Source organism: Rattus norvegicus, chromosome 11 (genome assembly GCF_021556685.1).
Source record: "Rattus norvegicus strain SHRSP/BbbUtx chromosome 11, alternate assembly SHRSP_T2T, whole genome shotgun sequence".
In the NCBI taxonomy this organism is placed as follows: Eukaryota; Metazoa; Chordata; class Mammalia; order Rodentia; family Muridae; genus Rattus; species Rattus norvegicus.
Window position 1 is genome coordinate 40,452,344 of NC_141544.1, and position 26,402 is coordinate 40,478,745.

The window sequence follows — 26,402 nt, forward strand, 5'->3', positions numbered from 1 at the left end:
TTTTTTTTTATTTCCCATCATTCACTTGGGAAGTTTGGATTTTTTTTTTTTTTGCTTTCTTGAAATAGAAAGGCTCATATAGAAAGATGCACACCTCAAAGGCAGCAGGCTATTGCAACCACTTCTATCTATTGTCAACTTGATCAGCTCTGGATTCACTTTGAACACAGTAGTTCCTAGATTCGGTTAATTTTGGGTCTTAAGGAACTGTTCAATGGATTTACTTAATAGTTCGCCATAACAATAAAACCTTAAGAATGAAACATCTCAAGTCACAGAGAGGAAAGGCTCGATTCTAAGAGGCTTATACTTATTGCTAAGCTTTAAATGTGGTTAGAAAAAAAAATCAGGAATAGCAGGTTCTCATCGCTGTCCCTGTGGTGTTTTGCTCTGCCAAGGATGTCACTGGCACCAGCCCAATGTGGACTGCAAAGGCCATAGAGGTAAAGCAGCAAAAAAAGGACACTGTCATGGTTTCTGTGTGGTTGGCCCAGGGAGTGGCACTGTTAGGAGGTGTGACGATGCTGGAGTAGGTGTGTTACTGTGGGTGTGGGCTTTGAGACCCTCATCCTAGCTGCCTGGAAGCCAGGATTCTAGCAGCCTTCAGAAGAAGATGTAGAACTCTCAGCTCCTCCTGCACCATGCCTGCCTGCACACTGCCATGTTCCCGCCTTCATGATAATGAACTGAACCTCTGAACCTGTAAGCCAGCCCCACTTAGATGTTGTCCTTATAAAAGTTGCCTTGGTCATGGTGTCTGTTCACAGCAGTGAAACCCTAACCAAGGCAGACACAGTCCTTGAATATGATGCCGTATTGGCAGGAGGAAACCCAGGGACTACATATTGGAATGTGTTCTGTGTTTAAGTTTTGTGTGTTCAACTGTATCATCTCAAGAACACACTGTGTTCGGGTGAATTGTATTTCAAAGATGCCTTGTTTGTGTTTAAACAATAGACTCGATTTTATAAGAGCCTTGAGAGACCACGTGCAGCATCACACTTATGCTTAATACACATAATCGAGATCAGAATCTAGATCAAAGTCGGAGACCTCAGTAGTGCTCACTTTCTGTAAAGTACTCTTTACAAACCTTCAGGGGCCTGGAGAGATGCTCCGAGGTTAGGAACACTGATGCTCTTCCAGAAGACCTGGGCTCAATCCCTAGCACCCACATGGCTTCTTGTAACTGTCTATAACTCCAGCATCAGGGTATCTGACGATCTCTGCCGGCATCAGGCATGTGTTTGTGTAGTAGATACACAGATATATATGGGAGCAAAACAGCCCCGCACACAAAGTAAATACATAAACTCAGACCAGAATGCACCCAACTCTCTATGTTCAATTGTCCATTTATAGTGAAGATGTAGAAATGAGCATAAGGGCTGGAGAGATGGTTCAGTGGTTAAGAGCACTGACTGCTCTTCCAAAGGTCCTGAGTTCGATTCCCAGCAACCACATGGTGGCTCACAACCATCTGTAATGAGATCTGATGCCCTCTTCTGGTGTGTCTGAAGACTACAGTGTACTCATGTAAATACAATAAATAAATTTTAAAAAAATGGGTAAAAATATGCCCTGTACGTCCACAGGGGCACAAGCCTCATTATGTCTATAGCGGCCTTATCTGAATAGCCAGAAGTTGGAAACAACCCAGATGTCCCACAGCAGAAGAATGGATACAGAATATGTGGTTTATTTACACAATGGAATACTGTTCAGCTATTAACAACAAGGACATCATGAGTTTTGCAGGCAAATGAATAGAACTAGAAAGTATCATTCTGAGTGAGGTAACTCAGACCCAAAAGAACATGCATGGAATATATATAGGTTGCTGTCATTATGCAGGTGAAGGCAGGTACAGGATAGAACAAGGCCTGTCATTGGATGAGAAGGAAGGGTGGGAGAAAAGTTTCAGAGAGGCCGAGGAGACCGGAGTGAGAAAAAAAGTAGCTGAGAGAACATGGTGGCAGATGTTAAGATTCTTCCCTGTAGATAGTTGCAGGTTAATATGACTATTCTTTTTTTTAATTTAATTAATTTATTAATTTATTAATTTATTTTTTCCGGAGCTGGGGACTGAACCCAGGGCCTTGCGCTTGGTAGGCAAGCACTCTACCACTGAGCTAAATCCCCAACCCTGATATGACTATTCTTAAGGGATGGGTGTGTACAGGATTTTGTGTTATCTAGATGGGCAGATTATACCTTATCAATTGTGATGTGTTCTTTCATGTTCAAGAGAGTGTATGGTGGTGGGACACACAGGGCCCACCACGGAACTGGGATGTGTATTCCTGGCGTGGTAGAAACCAGCCAAGAAAGCTGTGAATGAGGGTGGGGGATTCTGACAGGGTGCCATGTTGGAATGGCTCGCAGACAGCCTGTCAGAAAGTAGATGGGGGCAGCGTGGAGCCGCTGAGACTAGCGATACTTTCAATGGCCCGCTGGAGCCGGAACTATCGAGAGAGTGACCACGAGGGCATGCAAGTGTGGGAACAAGTCATGTCCTTTTTATTTTTACCACAACAAATATACTCACTAATAAGTGAATATTAGCCAAAAAATACCTAGAATACAATCCACAAAACTTAAGAAGGTTAACAAGCAGAAGGGCCCAAGTGAGGATGCTTCAATCCTACTTGGGAAGGAAAAGAAAGCAATCACAGAGGGCAGAGAGAAGGAGGGATTTCGGTGGAGAGGGGAGGAGGGGAACATAATCACTTTTGGGCGGGGGAGACGAGAGAAGCCCTGAGGGCCAGCAGACTGAATAGAAACATGCAACCTCTCAGGCGGTGGGAGGCAAGGGGACCCTCTAGAATGTACAGAGACCTGGACGGACTCAAAGGGAGGACCTTATTTAAATTGCCCAACAGTAGGGAGTGGGAACTTATAGAAAGACAGGGTATCAAATGGAGTTATGGGGTTGCCGTCCCACAGTCAAAAACTCTGACCCAGAATTGTTCCTGTCTAAAAGAACTGCAGGGACAAAAATGAAGAAGAGACTGAGGGAAAAGCAGTCCAATGACTGGTCCAACTTGGGATCCATCTCAATGGGAGGCTCCAAGGCCTGACACTATTACTGATGCTATGGTGTGCTCACAGATGGGAGGCTAGCATGGCCGTCTCTGAGAGGCCCAACAAGCAGCTGAGAGAGTCAGATGCAGATACTTACACCCAACCATTGGGCTGAAGTTGGAGACCCCTGTAGTTGAGTTAGGGAATGGCTGGAAGAAGCTCAGGAGGAGGGCGATCCCATAAGAAGACAAAGAGCAGCAGTTTCAACTAACTTCTGAGATCTCTCAGACACTGAGCCACCAACCAGGCAGCATACAGGAGCTGGTCCGAGGCCCCTGACATATATACAGCAGAGGGCTGCCTGGTCTGGTCTCAGTGGGAGAAATGTGCTTAACCCTCAAAAGACTTGAGGCCCCAGGGAGTGGGGAGGCCTGGCATGGGGGTGGGGAGAGGTGAGGTGGGGTGGGGAGCACATCCTTTTGGAGACAAGGAACCATGGGAGGGCAGACTGGGAGGAGGGCAATGACTGAACTGTAAAAAAAAAAAAAAGTAGTAATAAGAAAAAAAAGACACGTGAATAGGTGAGAAACTACAGGGTTATTTATTTATTTATTTAACAGATTGAAAAATGTAAAAAAAAAGTAGGTAGTGGATAATTACAAACTTTAAAAAATAGTAAGAAGCATAGCAACTTACTACACTTGGACTTTATGTTAACAATTAAACATGAATTGAGAGGAAAGGGTGTAGGAAAAGTGGAAGTTTGAACAGTGTCTGGATAATAAACTCATCATGAAATTAATGATTGCAGGGAATTGTTTTCACAGTCGTTGCTTGATGTGATAGCTTCCTTTGGTTATGTTTGAAAAGGCGGTGCTGTTGCCTTTCCGAGGAACACACTGGAATATTCTCGGATGATAAGAAACCTAGACTATCTAGGATAGCATTTAGAAAGGTAAGACCTAGCTACTCCTTTTAGGTTGGGTTATTGGGCAATATGTGGATTGTTGGGTTATATAAGATGAATATGGTTTTCTAATGAGCTAAGAATGTTAAGGGAAATTTCATTTTCTCTCCAAGAGTCTGATATCGAAGCTGCCCTCAGGACAGGAACACAAACGTCAAGTTTAATCAACGGCAACCAAAGAACTCAGAGAGTAGAAAGCCTTTTAATTTTTAGATAAACCAGTTCTAAGAGCCAGACACAAAACATCACAGTATTCCAGTTAGGAAAATCCTGATGTATCCAATGTAGGCTTGATGGCTGACTTTTAGATGACTTCAGATGGAGCCTTGCTTCACCCTCTGCCTGGAGAGGTCCAACACCTAAAAATGGTTCTTACACTTTTAAAATACTGAAAAAAAAATCAAAGGGGGGATAAAGTTGTGACATTTGAATATTGTGATAAATGTTAATTTTAATGTCTAGTATGCAGTTTTCCTGGAATACTTCTGGACAAATTTATTTACTATCTTTCCAAATAAAATTGTATTAGAGTCCTTCCAGTTGGTCTGTTCTCTGTGTCTATTCATCTAGGATGAGGTGGGTAATTCCAACCAAGGTCCTGTGCCTTGAAAACTTACCCAGAATATTAATTCTTTGACTCTCTTTATTTTCTTTTCGTGAAAATAGATTCTTTTATCATATAATAAATTTTTAACATAATTTCCTTCCCTCTGCTCCCCTCTGTTCCTCCCCACCTCCTCTCCTCTCCAAATCCACTCCTCATTAGAAAAAGAACAGAGAGTACAACTAAATGTTGCAAAAATAAAATACAATTAGATGGAGCAAGAAGTAGTATATCAAAGGAGGACATGGCAACCCCACAAGAGGAAAAGAGCCCCAAGATTAGAAACAGGAGTCGGAGAGCCACTCATTCTCATATTCAGGCGTCCTATAAAAACACTTAGCTAATGGCTGTACTACATATGCAGAGGACCTGGTTGACCTGTATAGGCTCTGGGTTTGCTGCTGTCTCTGAGCTCAAATGTGCCTTGCTTAGTTGATTCAGAGGAGCCTGTTTACTTGGCATCTTCTAACCCCTTTGACTCTTACAATTTCCTCTTCTGTGGAATTGATTCCCTGAGCTTTGAGGGAAGGGACTTGATGGAGATCTCCAATTTAACCCCTGAGCCATCTCTCCAGCCCTGAGACCTCCAATTTAGGCACTATGTCTGCATAATGTCTCTGTCTGTGGGTCTCTGTGTCTGTTTCCATTTGTTGCTGAAGGAAGTCTGTCTGGGGATGCCTGAATAAGGCACTGAACTGTGAGTATAACAAAATATCGTTAAGACGTATTTTATTGACTTTTTTTTCCAGTCCAGCAGTTTTTGTTTTTTTTGTTTTTGTTTTTTTGTTTTGTTTTGTTTTGTTTTTTTTTTGTTTTTTTTTGTTTTGTTTTACTCTAGGTCTCTGGGCTACTTGGTTTCTGGTTCTTGGTTACCCAAGCATTGTCAGGCATGGGTTTATTCTCATGGAATGGGCCTTAAGTCAAATCAGACATTGGTTGGTCACTCCCACAAGTTCTGTGCCACCATCGCCCTATCATGTTTTGCAGGCCGGACCGATTGCAGGTCAAAGGTTTGTGACTGGGTAGGTGTCTACCTTTCTCTTTCCGTGGCTTGCAGAGACCCTTCTTACACCAAAGGCACCAGAACGTGGAATGAAGGCTCCATGTAGGCACCAGCTGACTCCTCCACGGTCAGTGAGTTGTGTGGGTGCTGTCCTCAGCAATGGGGTCGCACTGTCTATTTGCAGATGGCAACCCTTCGTCTTAGCAACAGCCTGGGTTGTTTGGGGATTTCCATTGGACCCCCCCTATGCCAACAACTCAATGAATGCAGTCTGGTCCAACCAATGGAAGCCTCACCTAGCTGCAAGTGATGAAGGGACTTGATGAAGGGGAGGGTAGTTGAGACTAAGTATCCCCTACTCCCAGGAGCCCTCATTAGGATACCTTTATAGGTTATAGGAATTTCCCACTAAACTAGGCTTCTACATTACCTCCCAAATGTCCCCCAATTCTGTTTCTCTCTATGCTCTCTTCCTCCACCGTATCTCCCCCCTCACCTGATCTCCCTGGTCCAATCCCCACATGTCTCCAGTCTGCCTATAAAATCTATTCTATGCCCCCCCATCCCGGAGACCCATGTGTCCCCTGTAGACCTCTTCACATAACCTCTCTGGCGCTATAGACTGTAGCTTGGTCATCATTTACTTAATGGCTAATATCCACTTCCAAGTGAACACATACTGCATTTATCTTTCTGGGTCTGGCTTACCTCACTAAGAATGATTTTATTTTTAGTAGTTCTATCTATTTGCCCACAAATTTCGTGATGTCACTTTTTAATCATTTAAATTTTATTATATAGTTAGAATAATATCCTTGGAAAAGAGATATTCTCATCAGAACGCACAGCAGGCATCCAGGAATATCTTGTTAGACTATAAAGGGTATAACAAAGTTAAAAATCACGCCAGAACCAAACACTGGCCACAGTTTAATCTGTGTCTAGGTGGGAGTCACATTGACTTGAAACTGGCTTCTCTCCAAATACTGGCCCAGTTCCACGGTCTTCATGGCTTCCTCCAGCTTGAGCATTCCTCTCAGCCATGGACTGAAGCATCCATTTAGCCTGAAGCTTGCTGTAAGAGACATAAATTAAGACCTCGGTAAGTCTGGAAGATTCCAGAATCTTCAGCTCAAACATGGCCTGGCTCACCTGGTCCATGTGAGGCATTCGAGATTTCTGTGGGCTAAACAGAGATTTTTAGCACCAGTGCGTGGACTGGGAATACTTGTGGATCTTTCAGGTCTTCAGGAACTTTCACCCCTGGGGGGATATCTTTACGGGTCACAAGGGTTCCCATCTTAATTGCTGGCAAGGAACCAGATTCCAGGGAAGGCTAGGTCAGGCTTAACCTTGCTGGCCCATGGATGTCACTTTTCTTTAACATTCCACTGTGTAAATCATCACCACATTTCCTTTATCCACTCTTCGATTGAGGAACAGCCAGGTTCTCTCCAGTTTCTGGCTATCATGAATAAAGCCACAATGAACATAGTTGAGCAAGTGTCCTTGTGTTAGGATGGAGCATCCTTTGGGGGTGTCTTCCCGAGTAGAATAGGTAGATCCTGAGGTAGATTGAGTCCCAATTTTCTGAGGAACCCACCATATTGATTTCCATAGTGACTGTACAAGTTTGCATTCCCACCAGTAATGCTCTATATTTGCTCTACCTTCTTGCCAGCATGAGCTGTCACTAGTGTTAGTGACCTTAGCCCTTCTGACAAGTATAAGCTGGAATTTCAGAGTCCTTTCGGTTTGCATTTCCCTAATGACTAAGGGTGTTGAACATTTATTCATTCAAAGTATTCACTCTCTGTTTTTTTTACAGCAAGTTTGCTGGCCTAGTTGAGATGTCTGATGTACCTTCACATAGGTTGTGTGTGTGTGTGTGTGTGTGTGTGTGTGTGTGCATGTGCATGTGCGTGCACGCTCACACACTTATGTCCCTTATTCTTTGCTTTTAAAAAATAGCTTTACCCTGAGAGGTTCTAACAGCACCTGATCAATACAGGTGCGGATACTCACAGCCGACCATTGGACTGAGGCTGGGGACCCCAGTGGAAGAGTTAGGGGAAGGACTGAAGGAGCTGAAGGGGATTGCAACCCCAAAGGAAGATCAGTATCAACTAATTGGAACCCCCAAAGCTCCCAGGGACTAACCCACCAACCAAAGAGTATACATGGAGGAAGCCAGGACTCCAGATACATATGTAGCAGAGGATGGCCTTATCTGACATCAATGGGAGGAGAGAAAGGCTTGATGACCCAGTATAGGGGATGCTAGAGGGGTGAGGCAGGAGTGAGTGAGAGGGTGAAGGAGCAAAGGCAAAGAGAAGGGAGAGAGGGAGGGTGGCATGGGGGATTTATAGAGGGGTAACCAGGAAGGGAGATATCATTTGAAATGTAAAAAGTGAAAGTAGCTTTAATTGTATTTGCTCTTTGGCAATGCACACATGTAGACAGTGCATTCTGTTTACTCTCAATTCTCTTCTGTTTCCCTTCTCCCACTACCACCCTCCTCACTTCAAGTTTCTTTCCTGTGTGTATGAATTTTTGTCCTGTTATCTATTGAGTTTTATCAGGCCATCTCTTTGACCATGGGCTCATTAGTGGGGACAAAATAGCCATTCCTCCTCCAGGATTCATCACAGCCAATAGTTCAGCAAAGAGGGTAGGCTTCCCAGTGAACCCTTCCCAGATCCATACATGATTAACTATAAATATGTCAAGTCTTACCCAGGCTCACTAAAGGCAACTCCAGTGACTACAGAGATCATGATACATCATGCCCAGAAAATAGTACGTAACAGCTCTTTCCCCAGTCTTATGCCTTATACGTTCTCTTTCACTTCTTTTTTTGTTATTGTTTTGCTCTTAAAAATATTTTTATTAATTCTTTGAGAATTCCCAGATCCAACACCTCCCCATGTCCCTCTTCCAACTTCATTTCCCCCCCACCCCATACTCCTCCCCTGCCTCTCTCTCTGGAACAGGGTCTCACTGTCTTGGAACTCACTATGTAAACCAGGATGGCTTCAAACTCACAGGGACTTGCCTGTCTCTGTCTCTCAAGAGCTGAGACTAAGGGTGTGCCACCATACCAACTTTCTTCCTCTCTTTAAAGGACCAGTTGGGTCCAGTTTGTGCTTTCTACGTGTTTCTGGGTTTGGGGCCATCTGCTGGACTATTGTTGGACAGCTAGCAGTTACACCCTTAATGAGAACTGAGTCTCCCTACCCTAGAAGCCATCAGTTGTAGGTAGCTCCTCAGTTAGGAGTGCCACTCTGGACTGTTGGCAGATCTTGTGTTGGTCTTGGACAGGCAACCATAGCTGCTCTGAGTTCAGGAATGTCCTGGTCTTGTCATGTCCCGAAGACAGTGTTGTGCTCCTATCTTCCCAAACCTCTGTCTCTTACAGTCTTTCTGTCCCATCTTCAGGATCGCCCCTAAGCTTGTGTACCATTTGTTTCTGTTACTCTTATGTTCTTTCTGATTCCTCTTCTTCAGTGTTCCCCGAGCCTTAAAAACAGGTAGTGTAAATGTTCTTCTTGTGATTTTTTCCAAGATTTTTTTGCCCCCTTAGAATTATGATGTTTGCTTAGAATAGTTGTAATTCTATTTCTGGCATTCTTGTATACATTTATATTAGCTTGTATAAATTTATATTTATATATTGTAATGATAAGGTATCCCATATTTTGTACCTGGGGAAATTGCAGCACAGATTATTTGATTGAATTAACTGAAGTCCTAGGAGGAGAACCAGAATGGGACTTAGACAGCCAGATTCTTAGATTCTTAAGTGCTGTGCGTTGGCTCTGATTTCAACAAGAAATCAGGGACTGAGTGACGGTGGTGGTTATGGCTGTGTTCCAATGACGTTTTATTTATATAGATAGCAGCCTGGGTTGGACTCATAGGTCACAGTTTTCCACTTCCCATCTTTCTTTCCCCAAGTCAGAGCATCTAGTGGATATCACCATCTTCCTTTAGAAAGGTGCCTGAAGGAGAAACCTCTGGAAAGGGAAGTTAGTGGTTCTCACCCTTGTTCTAACCTTGAGCTTCAGGCAAACAACTGTCTAAAGTTGGTCATTCTGCTAACCGAAGCCTCAAGTGAACTTTGATTAGTAAAAGCAATCGTAGTCTCCTTCAGAGTGAAGGGGGTGACAAGACAGGATCAGAAATTCTTAAATAAAAAGAAAACTATTCAATCTGGAGGAGGGTATTTAGTGTTTAAGACCATGCTTGTCCAGATGACCTAGTTTGGTTCCCAGCACCTACAAGGTGGCTCACAGCTTCCGGTAATTCCAGCTCCACGAGATCTAATGCCTCTTTTGACCTACAATGGCTTCTGTACACATGGGGTGTGCGTGTACACACCCAGGCACACATGCATGCCCATAAAACAAAAATTTCAAGATCCATATGGTTTTGCACATCATCTAAAAGGATAAAGGCAAAGCCATTGCTCTTGGTCCTTGAAGGTCCTGTGGAACTTTCACTGTGTTACTGTGACAAACCAAAAGGAAGCAGGAAGAGGCTCTGGGGACTTGCGGCTTGACTGCGGTCAGGGGCAGGAGGAGAGGCTGGCCTGAAGATGACCTTACCAAGTAGTGACCATGTTTCCTAAGTTAGAGGAAACAATGGTCTGGAAAATACAAAGTCTTCCCAAAATGCTTGTATTGTATTGAGACATTTATATGGCCAAATTATGATAGCAGTCTATACTATGAGCACATCCTAATCATAATCAGAAGCAAACTCATATATGAATGTGTTACAGCCCCCTTCATTCTGGCTGGTCTGGAACCTATTTTGTAGACTAGACTGGCCCTGAGCTCACAGAGATCTTCCTGTCTTTGCTTCCTAAGTGCTTGGATTACAGGCATGCGACTGGTGGCCAGCTGAGAGTCCCTTATTTATTAAAACAACTCCCCGATAGCAATGCTCTAATTGTGCCTGGAGTGTTTCCAAAGGCTCGTGTAGTCTAGGCTTGATCCTCAGCTGGGCACGAGGGAGATTGCTTAATTTTCTCTCTTTGCTTCATTCTACCAAGGGCCGACCAATGGGCCCAAGGGACCATGGACGGAAGCTCCTGAAACCACAACACAAAATAAGCCCTTCCTCCTTTCACCTGATGTGTCTCAAGTCTCTTCTTATGTTAGGACAAGCCGACTAACACAAACAGTGAAAACACTTATCGCTGAAGAGAATAAAACAATAAAAAGTGGGTATTGGCACCACTCGGAAACATACCATCGATGTGTTAATGTTTTTGAGTGCACACACACCCTTTCTGGATTGAGTTTCTATATTGCTTTTTTGCATTCCTAGAGAGCCATCTGGGCTATTTTGGGTTTCAGTTGTGGGACTTGATCTCGTTTGTGTCTTCCTACTTGTTGCTTGACTGTGTTTTGGGTAAGGAGTGCAGAAGTGCGCCATCGTTCCTAAGGGGACAGAAGAGTTAGTAGATAGCATGGTTGGAAAAGTTTCAATTTATATTATCACGTTTGGACAGAGCATACTTAGACTATCTAAATAGTCTCTATAAGAAAAATCAGACTTTTTTTAAAAAAATTTATGCTTTACTCACTGTTGTCAGATCCTTCATTGAAATCTTTTCCTTTGTAGCGTCTGCCCCACCTCTCTCTTGAAGTCATCTTGAAATTAGAAGACGCAGCCATGAGGGTTACAGCTCATGCTCTGGGGAGGCTCCAGAATTCCTTCTGTGACTCTGTCAGGTACGCGATCACAGAAGGAGACGATTCCCATGTATTTAATATGGGCTGTCTCTTTAAGAAAGGTGCTATCTCCGTCTGTTTTCTATCCCCATCAGCATCTCTGGACTCCAGACACTAGCAGTAGCTGATAACTGTGACAACATCAACATGTGGTAACATCAGCTCTTCTAGAGGTGGGCCTAGGGGCCAGATGTGGGGGTCACTACAGATATGGTATTGCATTCGTCTTCATTGTTTTGGCAAAGAACCTGAGAAAGTCAGCTTGTCTGAAAGATTAATTTGGTCTCATGGTTTCAAAGGCTGTAGCCCATAGTCACTTGGTCCCATTGCCTCTGGGCCTGTAGAGAGGCAATTTATTATGGAGCATGTGATGTAAGAAAACTGCCCTCGGGGCTGGAGAGACAGCTCCATGGTTAAGAGCTCTGACTGTTCTTCCAGAGGTCCTGAGTTCAATTCCCAGCAACCACACGGTCACTCACAACCATCTGTAATGGGATCCGATCCAATGCCTTCTACTGGTGTGTCTGAAGACAGCTACAGTATACTTATATACATGAAATATGTAAATCTTAAAACAAAAAAAGAGAGAGAGAGAGAGAAAACGTCCCCCATCCATACATCCAGAGAGCAAAGGGAGAGTAAGAGGAGGAGCTGGGACGCCAATATCTTTAAGGGCACATCTCCAGTCACCTAAACACACCCCAAAGTTTTCATCACTTCAAAGTCATGCTATGGGCAGCAGAGCAAGCCTTCAATGCATGGACCTTTGGATGGCATTTAAAATGCAAGACATAATTATTCACTTGTACTCAGCGCATAAAAGATGGATAACTTTGATTTCTTTGAGACTGAGCGTGTCATGCATAATTGTCATGGGAACCTGGATGCTAGAATATGTTTCGTTCAGCAAGAAATGATCAAACTGTATTCCTAAAGTTCCTTTATCATTTTGTAATACCACTAGAAGTGAGGGAGAAGTGTAGCATTCTTCTACATATGCACTTAATCATTTACTTTGGGGTGTGGGCGGTGGAAACGGGTGCCTAGCAACGCCCCATTGTTTCAGTCTGCGACTCTAACGACTGGAAAGCTGATCATCTTTCCTTAGATTTACTTGTTATCTGTTTACCTTTGCTGAAAAAGTGTTCTGAACTCTCCCTGGTTTTTCCTCCCCCCCATCCTCTGCCTCCTCCCCCTCCCTTACTGGATTGTTTCCTCTCCGTTCATTTTTAAGTTTTCTTTGCATATTTTGGATCCCCATGTTCATTTTGCAAACATTTTCTTTCAGTTTGTGGCTTGTCTTTGCACTCTCTTAACGTTATTTATAATATTTAACTATTTAACCTTAGCATCATGGTTCAGTTATTTTTAAATATCCAAGGCATCTGAGTTTACAACTGTGAAGAGAAGTTTGAAGGATCCCGATGTTCCCTGTTGACCACTGACCCCTTTTGTGAACGTCTGCATTTGTAAAATGGATCGAGTCACCAAGCTCAAGTCCGGCTCAACCTCAAACCTCACCTTCTTAATGGGATCATCGCTGCCACGATCCAAGACTCAGCCAGTGGCCTGTCCAAGTTGGCTGGCTTTAGCTGAGCTGACATTTTTGCTGACTAGAGTCATGCTATCTTTGCCAGTTCGCTGGAATAGACACAGACACGGATTGGGTCACCACGAAGACATTCCTGTCTTGTGAAGCAAGTCTGTTTGTATTTTAGGTTTGCCAGGACTAATGAATTAAAACATTTGGACGCTCTACAACTTGCTGTTTATCAATGCTTCTGACAGGAGGGGGGTTTTTCTTTTGCTCTTGCTTTTTCTAGAAACATGACAACATCCTGGCTGTGGCAAGGAAAGGAGAGAGAGGCTATGCGAGGAAGCGGAACAGGGAGGTCCCGTGGGATGGGACGCTGGGGTCCGGGGCAGAGCAGGTAGTGTGCCTGCTGGGCAGCTGTCTCTGCTCCTCAGAGTGTCCGTGGCTGTTATGCAGCAGGTGCAGACTGCTCTCTCGCTGAGTCTTGACTCCACAAACCCAACGACTGGCCAAGGCAGTGGCTGGCCCTGGATTACACAAGCGCAGACTCTCAACTAAGTGAGGTAAGGCAACAGGTGTGAAACTCAGCTAACCGCCCTGAGCACCGGCAACTTAACTAAGGCTCCGTTACAGCGGCCGGAGAAGGACCCAGCAGCCGCTTTCCCCAGGAGGTGCGATGGAAAGGCAAGTGTGGATGCTGTGTGGAGCTCAAACTCTACCGGATCTGGACATCAGCCTTTCAGAGGCAGACGGATATTTTCTACTGTATGGCTCTTAGCTGTGTTTATGAATTTCATTGCTTCAGCTTGAAACCAGAGCAGAGGTCCGTTTAGTAAACCCTAGAGGCAGATTTCCATCTCTTGTGCTTCATTTGTTGACACAGGAAAGTGGGAAGGGATGTACCTGAAGAGGAGTGAACTTCCCGTCCCTAGAAGTCACACTCAGGCAGACTGGGCACTGTAGGATACCCAGAAGTAAGACTTTCCCTCTCGGCTACTTTTGTTGGTTTTGTTCAATCTGAGACCATCTGCGCTATTTCTTCAGAAACAGGTGGTTAAGAGAATACTGATACCAAGCAGAAGAAACTGCAAAGAGACGTGCCAGAGGGTTGTTTTTGTGTAAAAGCAGGAAGTCCCGTGTTAAGTCATAGCCATTCCAGGACACCATCCTTTTGTAATGTAAAGTTATGTGCCGTGGTTGTAGGATGTCCAGTGCTCAGAGTTATCCTGAGGATTAACTTAATGGGCTCAACAGGATTCTGAGTGGTTCATAAATATTTGCTGTGTTTTTAAGCTTTACTGGATGGCCAATATAAGCCTGCTTTCTTTCACCTGAGAGGGTTCAAAATGTATGTGCATGTGAATGCACTTGTACAAATGTATGCCTTGAACTTGCCCACATAAGTTAATTGTAAAAACAAACCCCAGTGTTCTGGATACTATTTTTAGACACAAGAAAAGCTATGGGAAAGAGTAAACAAACCTGACCATGGGAAAATATCCTGCTACCGCGGTTCCCAGGGTCCTGCCAAGGATGGCTAAAATTCTTATTTATATTTTGCCATTTTTGGAGACATTTTTCTTAAAATATCATGCAGGTTTTTTTGGGTTTCTGCCTACATGAGATGAAGAGGAGAGAGTTTAGGAGAGGCATGGCCAGAAATAGAAATGTTAGTATAGGATGGTTTCCACACATTGTCTCTAAGTTTATTAACTAAATACTAATTTAATAAATAGAGCTACATACTCATAGGATGCTTTTGGGTGTTTTGTTTGTTTAAGAGAGGGCTTCATGTAGCCCAAGCTGGCTTTGCACTCACAATCTAGTCAATGTTACCTCGGATCAGCTGATCCCCCTGCTTCTACATCCCAAGGGCTGGCAATTATAACTGTGTGCCCTATGGCCAAGTTTTGATTTGGGTTGTACCCTGCTGTTAAGAGGTGAAACCCTAGGCACAAGTGTTCGATAGGTTTCTAGGCTATCACATAGTTAAGAATGTAATTTTCATACTACAGCCTTAAAGTGGTTTAAAAAGGTTTGGGCTTTACTTTAAATAATTCCATTATCTCCATCCTTTACTACATCCCAAAGGAAACATTGGATTCTATTTAGGCTTTGCGTGTCTACATGGGTGTGCAGGTGTGCAAATGCACGTGGAGGCCATAGGTCAACCTTTGGAGTTATTCCCGGTTTGGTCTTCCTTGTTCTTTGAGCCTACTTTTTCACTAGTCCCTGGGGCTTGCTGCCAATTAGGCTAGACTAGTTGCCCCAGGGGCCTCAGAGATCTGCTTGTCTCTGTCTCTTCATGACTGAGGTCACAGGTTTGTAACACCACGCCCCCTGTTTTTTTTTTTTTTTTTTAAACAGGAGAGTTGATCTCAGATCCTCCTGCTTGGATGGCAAGCATTTGACCAGCTGGGCTCTCTCCCTAGCCCCTAAGCATGGAAAACAGCATAGCCTGAAGCCATCTGACAGTCTATTGAATGGTTGTCCCCAATTAAAATTGGTAGATGACCCTCAAAACCAAGATTCAGCCGATCAATGGAGAGCAATATCAAAAATAGGAAGTAGGAGTTTTAAAACCATATTTCATTCATTCTGGATGTCTATTACCAAAGAAAAATTTTTTTTTGTAGAAGAGAGAAAAAAATTAAAATGGACCAGGTATGTACTTACAGTGTGGGAAAAGGCAACCTAGTAAATCTCCCTTTTTATTTCTGAGGATCTCTAGAGTGTTGGGGTTCGATGCTGGGTAAACTGACAATGGCTACCTCTTGTTCTTGCAGCTGGAAGACCCAGGAGAAGGCCGGGCCTCAGGTGCCCACATGATCAGCACAGCCAGGGTACCTGCAGATAAGCCAGTACGCATCGCGTTTAGCCTCAATGATGCCCCAGGTACTCTTGGCTTCAGGGGAGAGGGTTGCCTTCTACACTTGCAGAATTTTCACCCTATTTGTGATTTCATGGAGAATGTTCAAAATTGCATGTTTGCATGGCCTGGCGAGGTGTATGATACCCCGCCACGCACTGTTGGATATCCCAGAATTGCCTCTAGAAGTTTCTCCCCCATCACCACTACCACTACCACCACCACCAAATTGGTCGTTTTAACTCCTCCTTCCCTCCTCCGCTTCCCGTTCCACCTTTCCTTTAGGATAAAAATCGCGGAGCCATAACAACTTCTAAGGATAGCAAACGATGTCACTGTTAAAATGGCATGAGGAAGAGTGAAGAGCTGGCAGTAGGTTGGCTAATACAAAACTGTCACTGTCCCCATTCCAGCCACATGTGTGCGAGGCTGGCGTCTCACTGCTGTTCCCACACTTCCGGCTAAACCAACACACTGCAGCAGGAATGATGAACGGGGCAGGTGAGGAGGGGCCTCTCTAAATAGTAAGGTCTGAGGTGAGCCTGCCATATTTAGAGGCTTTTGTCACAGCTCCCCTCAGTGACCTCTTAACACGCTTATGGAATTGCACCACCCTTGATCAAGGGGCCCAAGTGGTGGGAGGTCACAATGGCTATGAAAGGAAGGTCTGCTTGACAAGCACTGCGTCGGCCGTTGCTCCTAGTCTAATGGCGCCTGTTAAAATCACCTGCTCACACGTTACCATTTAAACCTTAGGTCTTTTGAGAACAAGGTCTCATTTTCTCTGTTATTCTCTTTCTCCCTCCCTGTGATGTCCACATAAGAGCGATGTTTTAAAAAAAAATTACTGCTTCAGGGCTGGGGTGATAGCTTAGCCAGTAAAGTGCTTGCCAGGCAAACACAAGGACCTGAGCTCAGTTCCCTAGAAGCCTTAGGCAAAAGCTGTGCCTGTTAGTGCACACTTGTAAATCCAGTATTGTGGGGGTAGAAGCAGAAGGATCCTCGGGCTCTCTGTCTCTGCCTACTCTGGGTCTCAGGATAGCAAGAGACTCTGTCTCAAGGAACAAGGTGGGTGGCACTTGAACAATCGAGCACACACACACACACACACACACACACACACACACACACACGGTTAATGTGTAAATAGTGGCAGAATCATTTCAAAAGAATGTAAAGTAAGGAATTTGGCTCTAGAAATTTCCAGAAGGTATGGCACACCCATATGCTGGATGATTATATAGGTATTAACCTATCCTAAAGTCTCCCAGACTGTGGTCACAGTGCAGAATGTACTGGATGGAGGGTAGAGAAGTGAGACTTTGATTCTTTATTATATTTTTTGACACTAACCCTGTGACCTTTTTTTCAATGTACTGTGTCTCCCGCTCAAGGGTTATTCTGTAAGACCCTGGTGAGAGGAAATATCTGCACTAGGAAGAGTCACACACCAACCTAGAAATAAGCACTTCCATTCCGATTCTCGTTGCCATAGGAACTCATCTATGTTCCTTGTGCTCGATTAGTGACCGTGAGCATTCCATACCTACAGGGTGGAATTCTGAGGCCAGAGACCACATTGTTGGGTAAATAATGGAGTTACGATCCAACCCCAGGTCCTTAGAAGTCCAAATCTCTTCGTTATGTCTTGTTACTTCTCTAAAAAGTACGAGAAAACCCCTTCCAGGTTTTACGACCCTTCATAGCTCCAGACTTCCAAGGAAGGGCCTGTATGCAACAGGTAGACCTCAAGACATGCAAGTTCATGATCCAAGAAGTAAGGGGATGTCTAACCTCCCTTCTTCTACACATGTCCATAGGCACAGAGCATGTCCCACTATTATAAACAGGGGGACAAAAAAAATTTTCAGTCTATAAATCTTGGTTTACTCAAGAAAATTATTGCATAATTTTGTATAAGACAAAGAAATGCACCGTACCAGAAAAAAGTCATAGAAATGTGAGTCTCATCTTTGGGCTTTCCTTTAAAGTCCAAATGTATACCAAGATTTGCTTGGCACTGTCTTTGAATTCTCAGGACCCTGGCTGAGAGATTTTGAGCATTTTTAATCAATACATTTAAATTTATTTTCAGCCTCTGCTTTTCTCTTTTCTCTCTCTTTTTTTTTAAAGATTTATTTATTTATTTTGTATATAAGCGCACTGTCGCTGTCCTCAGACACACCAGAAGGGGGCATCAGATCCCATTACAGATGGTTGTGAGCCACCATGTGGTTGCTGGGATTTGAACTCAGGACCTCTGGAAGAGCAGTCAGTGCTCTTAACCGCTGAGCCATCTCTCCAGCCCTGCTTCTCTCTTTTCAATGTTTTCAAAATGCCCATTTTTTGAAATTCATGTTTCTTAACAGCTCTGTTTAAAACAGGTTACACTTTAAGCCGCTCTTACCCTCTACTTCCACAAAATGATGCTCAGGAAGGCTTATAAAGAATCTACCAGGGGCAAATATTCTAGCTTTATGATCAATGTGTCTCAGTTTGTCCAGGAAGGTTGTCTGTCTATAGAATCCAAGACAGCCCTCATTGTTTCTCTACCTAGCTTGATTACACCCCTTGAGAGCATCCACCAAGAACACATGCTTAGAAAATGAAAGCCAAAGGACATGAACTTGTGAGGGAGATGAGGTTGGGGACATGAGGGGGACTCGTAGGGAAGTAATGGGGGAGCGATATGCTCTAAACACACTGTGTAAATGTGTAGATTTATCAAAGAATAAATAAACATGTTAGAAAAAAGAACATATGTATAAAGATTCCACCCCTATATATACTGACTTGCTACTTTTCTATGAGGACAAAGGAAGCCCTCTTACATGCTTATACATACTAAATTTGCAACATTTCAAGGATCGGTCAGAGCCGAGGACTTGGAAAATTTCCAAGCACACAAAGTTGCTAGTTCACCAAAAGATGCTTTGCAGCCATTTGGGACACTCCCTCCGAATTCTTGACGAAGGAGTGTGTGGAGTGTCCTGCATGCACACTGAGTAACATTTGCCATCACGCAAGCTGTACATGCCTTTTGAATTCCAGTGCATCTATCCTGTGGACCACATGTTTAGGAAGAAAAAAAAACACAAAGGGAACTGTCCTACACTTTCTCGTGAGTGGGTAAAGGAATGTGGCCTTTAGAGGAGTTTTAATTCCACACTGTTAGATATACTGTGGATGGATATGCAGAGTGAGTGGGAAAGGAAGACATCTTCACTTGTAGAATGCTGAAGATATATTTCTTTTTTTTAAGGATCATTTATTCTTTGGCAGTTTTATACATGTATAAAATTTATTTATCTTGATTACATCTACCCCTTTCTGTTGTTTATTTTCATGTGTACGTGCTACCCTGAGACTAGAAGTTGGCACTGCATCTCTTAGAGCCAGAATGATGGGCATTTTCAGGATACAATGTAGCAGGAGTGCTGGGATTAGAACTCTGGTCTTCAGGATTGCAAAGCAAGAGTTCTTAACCAGTGATCCGCTCTCTGGCCCCCATGAATTCATCTCTTATATAGTTATTATTCCAGTAATTTAGGATGTTTTGGCATATACTCCTGAGACATTTACTATAGACGTTTAGGGGTTTGGAGTTAGGCAAGGGTAGTTTGGGACTTATCTTCATAGTATGGTCTGAGGTAAGCTACCCACTCAGCCTTGTTGAAATTTGTTTTTTCTCAAGTTGCATATGGAGGGAAGAATGAAATACCACCTTAGAGGTGAAGCATTTAGCCAAGTGCTTGACCCAAATTAAATATTCAAGTTGTCCCCATTGTTATGGTGATTAGGGAATATTAAGATATAAACACCCAGGGCACATGTACTCCACAGACATTCCACACCTGCTTCTTGATGCCAAGATGTACTCCACAGTGTAGCTACCTGCTGTTGTTTGGGGATTAGGAGTCCAGTGAGTGACTGGTGCATTGCCTCTCTCAGAAGCTGACCTTTCTCATTTCCTATGCCTCCAGTACTTTGCCAAGGCTTTTAGGATGCACACGGCGGGGGGGGGGGGGGGGGTTGGGGAGTGTAGAAGACATGATGCACACAATGAGGCAAGGCATGAACCCCCCCCCCCATCAGTTGGGATCTTTATTTTTCAATCAAAATCAGTTAGGGACAGGGACCTGCAGCATCTTACAAGCAAACGAGGGAATTCCCAGTAATTTTGGGAACCCATTAAATCAAGTCCCCAACACAATACGCTCAATATTACTTCCAACCCAGGAATTCCAAAAATGTTAACATCCTAAACAAGGTCTTCTACTGAATTAGTTTCCACAATAATAAATATGCTGAGAAGAACGAATTCCCCTTATGTTGAATTACGGTAAACCACAGGCTCTGTTCTGATGGGAGAGAATTTAGAATTGGATAGATGTCAGGATTTCATTCACTACCCCCGAATTTTCTTCATCGTCAGCTGGGTTAGAAGGGTGGCATAAGCTCATATAAACACAGACTTTGTGTTCGTTCCCTCTGCCCCACTCTTGCTCCAAGGATGCTAGCTGGCATCAGCCTAGGCTGGTAACTGTTAACAATTTTTTTTAATTAAGTAGTTAGAATTTTTACATTAGGGTACAAATTAAACCACACAGAATTTAGTCTAAAATTCTAGGAGTGATTCTATCAGATTCATTAAAGTATTTTGTTTTTAATCTCAGAAATCCATGTGTTCTGTCTAGCAGTAGGAATTCTGTAGAATAGCTGGAGCAGCCACCACTACATGTGCTTTAACGGTGTAGTGACCTTTCTGTTCAAGTGCACATGGGGATCAGACTGACTGACTTAGGTGATGTGTCTCTTGCCATTGTCTTCTACTAACTTCTCCTACTTGGAGTATTATCTCTTCCTTTCTCAGGGAGGGAGAGAGTATTAAATCTCCCTCTCTTCCCAGGGCCTAGATGTTTCTGGTACTCTTTCTTCTCTAGACTTTTAATCTTTTTTCTCCAGGGAGGCGCTTGGAAGTCTTATGGTGTCTAACCATAAGTGAGTACCGAGGATTATTTTTTAATCTCTAGTCTACTCTGATGCTTAATCATTTTACCTATCTGTTTAACAGAAAGTTAGAGTTCTAGTTCTGCTAGAATTCTGGATTCCTGGCAGACCCAAGAAGAAAAGGGGGCAGCCATTTTTAACTTTAGAGATTCACCACACATTTATGAAACCAATAATACAGTATCTCCAGCCTTTTGGAGTTCATTATTGTTAGGGAAAATTCTTTGGGATGCCATCAGTTTTGTTTATTTTGGTTGGAATCTGTTGCTTAAGTTTTCAGAGAAAGGCTGTACAGGGAAGTAAACGTTTCTGGAGAAGGTAGACATTTGTACTCTTGTTATTCAATCCTGGTTTCACACTGCTCACTACCCCACAGGAAGATGTGGTAACCATTTGTATGAATGTTTCCCTAAGGGAACTAAATATCTTGCTTCAAATGAACAGTTGGTAAATAGGAAGGTTTCAAAGGCAGGTTCTGGTTAATTTTGTATCACTACCCAGCCAGAGGTAGGGCTCACTCAATAAGGGGAATTCGTGAGCAAGAGCATGGTGGTACAGACCTACAGAACTCAAGAGACAGAAGCAGGAGGATTTCCATAAGTTCCAGGAAAGCTTACATTATATAATAAAGACCCTGCCTTTTTTTTTTAACTTGAATGTTCTTGACAGCAAATAGCACCCCAGTTGTCAGTGGGAGAATGAAAGATTGTTTCTAGTATGCTGTTGAAGATAAAGGAGGAATTTATTTGGTGGGGTGTTGATCAGGTTCTGGAGGATTCTGAGGTTCTTGATTCCAGACCCCCTGCCCACCCCCTGCCCCAACACCAAATTCTGCAGATGCTCAAGCCCTCTATATAAAATAACATCATGTTTGCATGGCCTGTGTTTTGTCTCCAGATAACTTAACTGAATACAGAGTGAAGGCTGTGGAAATACCAGCCATCTTTCGTTATTTCAGAAATAACAAGGAAAGCAACCGATACATGTCACTGCAGACATAATTCTCTTTCTCCAACATTTTCAGTCTGTGAGTGGCTGAACGTGCAGGTGTAGAGGGCCAGCTGTGTGTGACACTCTGTGCTCGATGCTTTAGGGAGAGTGAGTACCAATGAGCTGAGTAAGTCAAAAATTCTGAGAGGAAAAGGATAAGTGATGGAGTCAGCAAAATGACAGTGACAATAACAGGAAATACAAGAGTACCCCTGAAAAACAAAATTTGCTGTAAGCTGCATCAAGTCCTTCTCTGCAGAGAAAGAACATTAATGTATTCACGAGTGGTGGCACTGATCAAGGTCACCAGGTGTGTGTAAATGATAAAGAACCAACAGTAAATGGGTGTCCTGCTGGCGTTCTCTCTTTACCATGCCAGTATCCCAACCCCATCCACCTCTCTGGTTCACTTTTGTTCTGTAGTTCTGGAACCCCAGCACATAAAACAGAACTCACACATAGCATTGAGAAATCAGGAAGCAAACTTTAAAATGTATCTTTATGTAGCTTAAAACTGTGATGTTCTAACAAGAGCTGAGGTATCTTAAATTTTTTTTAAAAGTTGTTGTTGATGATGGTGTCTTTGAAACGTGGTTCATCTTTATTTTAAACAAAACTACTTAAACTTTTGAGTTCAGATTTTCGGGTAACGTTTCATGAAGGAAGTGTTTGCTTTGGTCGGGAAATGAAGGAGAGAAGCTTCTTCAATTCAGGTTCAGATGAAGAAAGTAAATCGTAAGACCCGAGGTGCTGGCTGCTCCCAGAAAACCCCTCCACCACAGGGCAGCAACGAGTAGGCCAAGCTGATGACCTTGACCCACACACATTCTCTTTGTTTCAGATGAGAATGTCCCCAACCACTGCACACATGTATACACACATGTGCACACACACACACCTGCCTCATCTCCACACAGTGATTGGGTTCATAGTAAGAAGAAATGGAAAAGGAAATCAAGCATATTAAGAGTGCAGCCATAATAATTAATAATTATTTCCTAGACGTGAAGCGCCAGGTGGGCTAAGTGATTGACATGTGTGATTTCCTCATCAATAATACGCCTCTGAAACAAGTTACTCTACCCATTTGCAGAAAGAAAACGGAGTCTTAAAGAAATCACGCTGATTATTCACATTCGAGTTCACCGTTAGGGTGGACCTACAGTTCCCATGTGGATTTATGCTGCTGCCGTTCTCTGGCTGCTAGGCGAGGTAGTTACAAGCTCTCACAAGGCAGCCGTTTCCAGGAATGGTTGTGCATCACCCTCAGATCAGAAGCCTCAGGGAGGCTACTTGCTTGTTGAGTATCACTTTATCCTTGGTGGCTTGCAGATCATCTTCCAGGTCACCAGCATTCAGAGGTCATGCTCGGGGCCATACCAGCTCCATACTGCCTAGGGGTGGGGCCTACAGCAAAAGACAAAAGTGGAGGATGCTTTACTTAAACATGAAGACACTGCATCAATGCACTAGAGCAGTAGACTCTTGGTGACTACACAGATCACAGGTAGATGGAGCCACTGTGACTGACAAAAATAGCGGGTTTTATTTGCTTTTGTTTTTGTGAGACTGAGCCATCGAGATGTGGTGGCACATGTCTCTAATCCCAGCACTGGGAGGCAGAGGCAGGAGGTTCTCTGTATTTGAGGCCAGCCTGGTCTACATAGAGTGACCCAGGAACAAAAACAAAAACAAAGCAAAGTAAACAAATGAAAAAGCTGCCATTACCACCAAAAAAAACAAAACAAAACAAAATAACAACAACAACAACAACAACAACAAAAACCCAGATCCTTTTTATGTCCCTGGATATCTTGGAACTCACTATGTAGACCAGGATAGTCTTTTTTTTTTTTTGTGCTCATATTTTAATAAAAACGATATGGTTATTTTAAAGAAATGGGAATACAATTATAAAAAAGAAAATTAAAACATTCTACCACATAGGCATAACATAACATTTGTTATGTGATTTTTCTTCTTCCTGTGGACAGACATTAGGATATGCATTTGCTCACAATTATACTAAATGTGTATTTTATGTCACAGTTTTTTTTTAATTTAGAGAATACTTTATTAGTTTTTGTAATCAAACCCACGTATATAAGACCTTACATATTTAATACAGTGTGTTACCCCTGTACAAATGGAAAAAACTTAAGTTCAACATTTCTAGACCAATATGGCTGTTAATTTCTGTACAGTGCCAACTCAACACAGTAAACGGGGATACTTTTTTCAAAAGTTGACAGCACAGGTAAAGTTTCAAAAAATTCAAATTATATATCTGTATATATATATTTATATTTATATAAAAAGACCAATAATAGCAGTGTGTTATGCATCAACAGCAGCAACAGCTTTTCCAGGTTCTGCAGTCATCTGAACAAAACTGTAGAGACATCCAGCACACTCCATTAAAAAAAAAAAAAGTAAAAAAACAAAACCCGAGAAAACAGCACAGTTCTGTTACTCTTGTGGTACCTGGCACCATTTTTTTTTTTAATTAGCTTCTCAATCATCATCTGGAAAGAAAACATTCTGAGCAACATCATTAAAAACAGCTCTGATAAAGCACGGTCACTACTACGTATCATAAAGCAGGTACAAGCTATTTTACATCCACAGAGGTATGATACAGTACTGTCCTACATCTATAATACTAGAGGATACAATTTAAAATGCATTATTTGAGACTTGATTCTACTTTTCCAGCAGAGGGCCCAAAGGATGATGTGACACAGCTTTGTAAAGAAACATACTCTAGACAGGATTTCCTTTCACTAGTGGCACACTTCTAAGGATTCATTCTCTCCATGAATGTCAGCTAAAACCGTTATTAAAAAAATGAAATATCCCTAGAACAAAACCGTATAACCACCGGATTCACATGAAGATGACCTAGTGGAGACAAGCTGGACCTCACCTTACCAACAAGCTATCAAATCTGTTATGTTTAAACAGTGAGACCTCCAAGGAAGGAGATGCCAAGTAGTGCTTCAAAGCTTCGGACCACAATCAAACACAGCATCCTTTTCAACAGAAGCAGAAGCTCATCTGAATATGCTCATGGATGCTGACATCAACATTTAATCATCTCCTCACTCATCCAGGAAGAGGGGGAGATCAGTTACTACTGTACTTTATTGTGTTCAACCAAATCACCATGTTACAAAAATAGCAAGCTGCCATAATAAAAAATAAGGCTCCTCTATCCAGCACCAGATAGCATCATTTTACTTTCAAGCCTAGAAATTGCACACTTGTATATAAACCAATCGAGGATGAGGATTGAGAGTTCATCTTGGTGGATTTTTCCTTTGATGAATATGAAGTGTCCTTCCTTATCTTTTTTGATGACTTTTAATTGAAAATTGATTTTATTTGATATTAGAATGGCTACTCCAGCTTGCTTCTTCTGACCATTTGCTTGGAAAGTTGTTTTCCAGCCTTTCACTCTGAGGTAGTGTCTGTCTTTGTCTCTGAGGTGTGTTTCCTGTAGGCAGCAGAATGCAGGGTCCTCATTGCGTATCCAGTTTGTTAATCTATGTCTTTTTATTGGGGAGTTGAGGCCATTGATGTTGAGAGATATTAAGGAATAGTGATTATTGCTTCCTGTTATATTCATATTTGGATGTGAGGTTATGTTTGTGTGCTATCATTCTCTTTGTTTTGTTGCCAAGACGATTAGTTTCTTGCTTCTTCTAGGGTATAGCTTGCCTCCTTATGTTGGGCTTTACCCTTTATTATCCTTTGTAGTGCTGGATTTGTAGAAAGATATTGTGTAAATTTGGTTTTGTCATGGAATATCTTGGTTTCTCCATCTATGTTAATTGAGAGTTTTGCAGGATACAGTAACCTGGGCTGGCATTTGTGTTCTCTTAGGGTCTGTATGACATCTGTCCAGGATCTTCTGGCCTTCATAGTTTCTGGCGAAAAGTCTGGTGTGATTCTGATAGGTCTGCCTTTATATGTTACTTGACCTTTTTCCCTTACTGCTTTTAATATTCTTTCTTTATTTTGTGCGTTTGGTGTTTTGACAATTATGTGACGGGAGGTGTTTCTTTTCTGGTCCAATCTATTTGGAGTTCTGTAGGCTTCTTGTATGCCTATGGGTATCTCATTTTTTAGGTTAGGGAAGTTTTCTTCTATGATTTTGTTGAAGATATTTACTGGTCCTTTGAGCTGGGAGTCTTCACTCTCTTCTATACCTATTATCCTTAGGTTTGATCTTCTCATTGAGTCCTGGATTTCCTGTATGTTTTGGACCAGTAGCTTTTTCCGCTTTACATTATCTTTGACAGTTGAGTCAATGATTTCTATGGAATCTTCTGCTCCCGAGATTCTCTCTTCCATCTCTTGTATTCTGTTGGTGAAGCTTGTATCTACAGCTCCTTGTCTTTTCTTTTGATTTTCTATGTCCAGGGTTGTTTCCATGTGTTCTTTCTTGATTGCTTCTATTTCCATTTTTAATTCCTTCAACTGTTTGATTGTGTTTTCCTGGAATTCTTTCAGGGATTTTTGCGATTCTTCTCTGTAGGCTTCTAATTGTTCTCTAAGGGAGTTCTTTATGTCTTTCTTGAAGTCCTCCAGCATCATGATCAAATATGATTTTGAAACTAGATCTTGCTTTTCTGGTGTGTTTGGATATTCCGTGTTT

The 26,402-nt window shown here is 42.6% G+C and overlaps 1 protein-coding gene and 1 pseudogene across 2 annotated transcripts in view; one reads left to right on the plus strand and one right to left on the minus strand.

Annotated features, from left to right (window-relative positions):
• Nucleotides 1–6,539: 6,539 nt before the first annotated feature.
• On the minus strand, nt 6,540–6,898 carry LOC103693536 (developmental pluripotency-associated protein 5A pseudogene; annotated as a pseudogene).
• Nucleotides 6,899–13,198: 6,300 nt separating this feature from the next.
• Map3k7cl (MAP3K7 C-terminal like) overlaps nt 13,199–26,402 on the plus strand; it is a 44,383-nt gene continuing 31,179 nt past the window's right edge. The window contains exons 1-3 of one of the 2 annotated variants that reach the window (XM_087576466.1): nt 13,306–13,436; nt 15,241–15,537; nt 15,660–15,768. In XM_087576466.1, coding sequence (XP_087432592.1) covers nt 15,529–15,537; nt 15,660–15,768 — 118 coding nt within the window. In that variant the 5' untranslated portion in view covers nt 13,306–13,436; nt 15,241–15,528. 2 annotated transcript variants of the gene reach the window in all.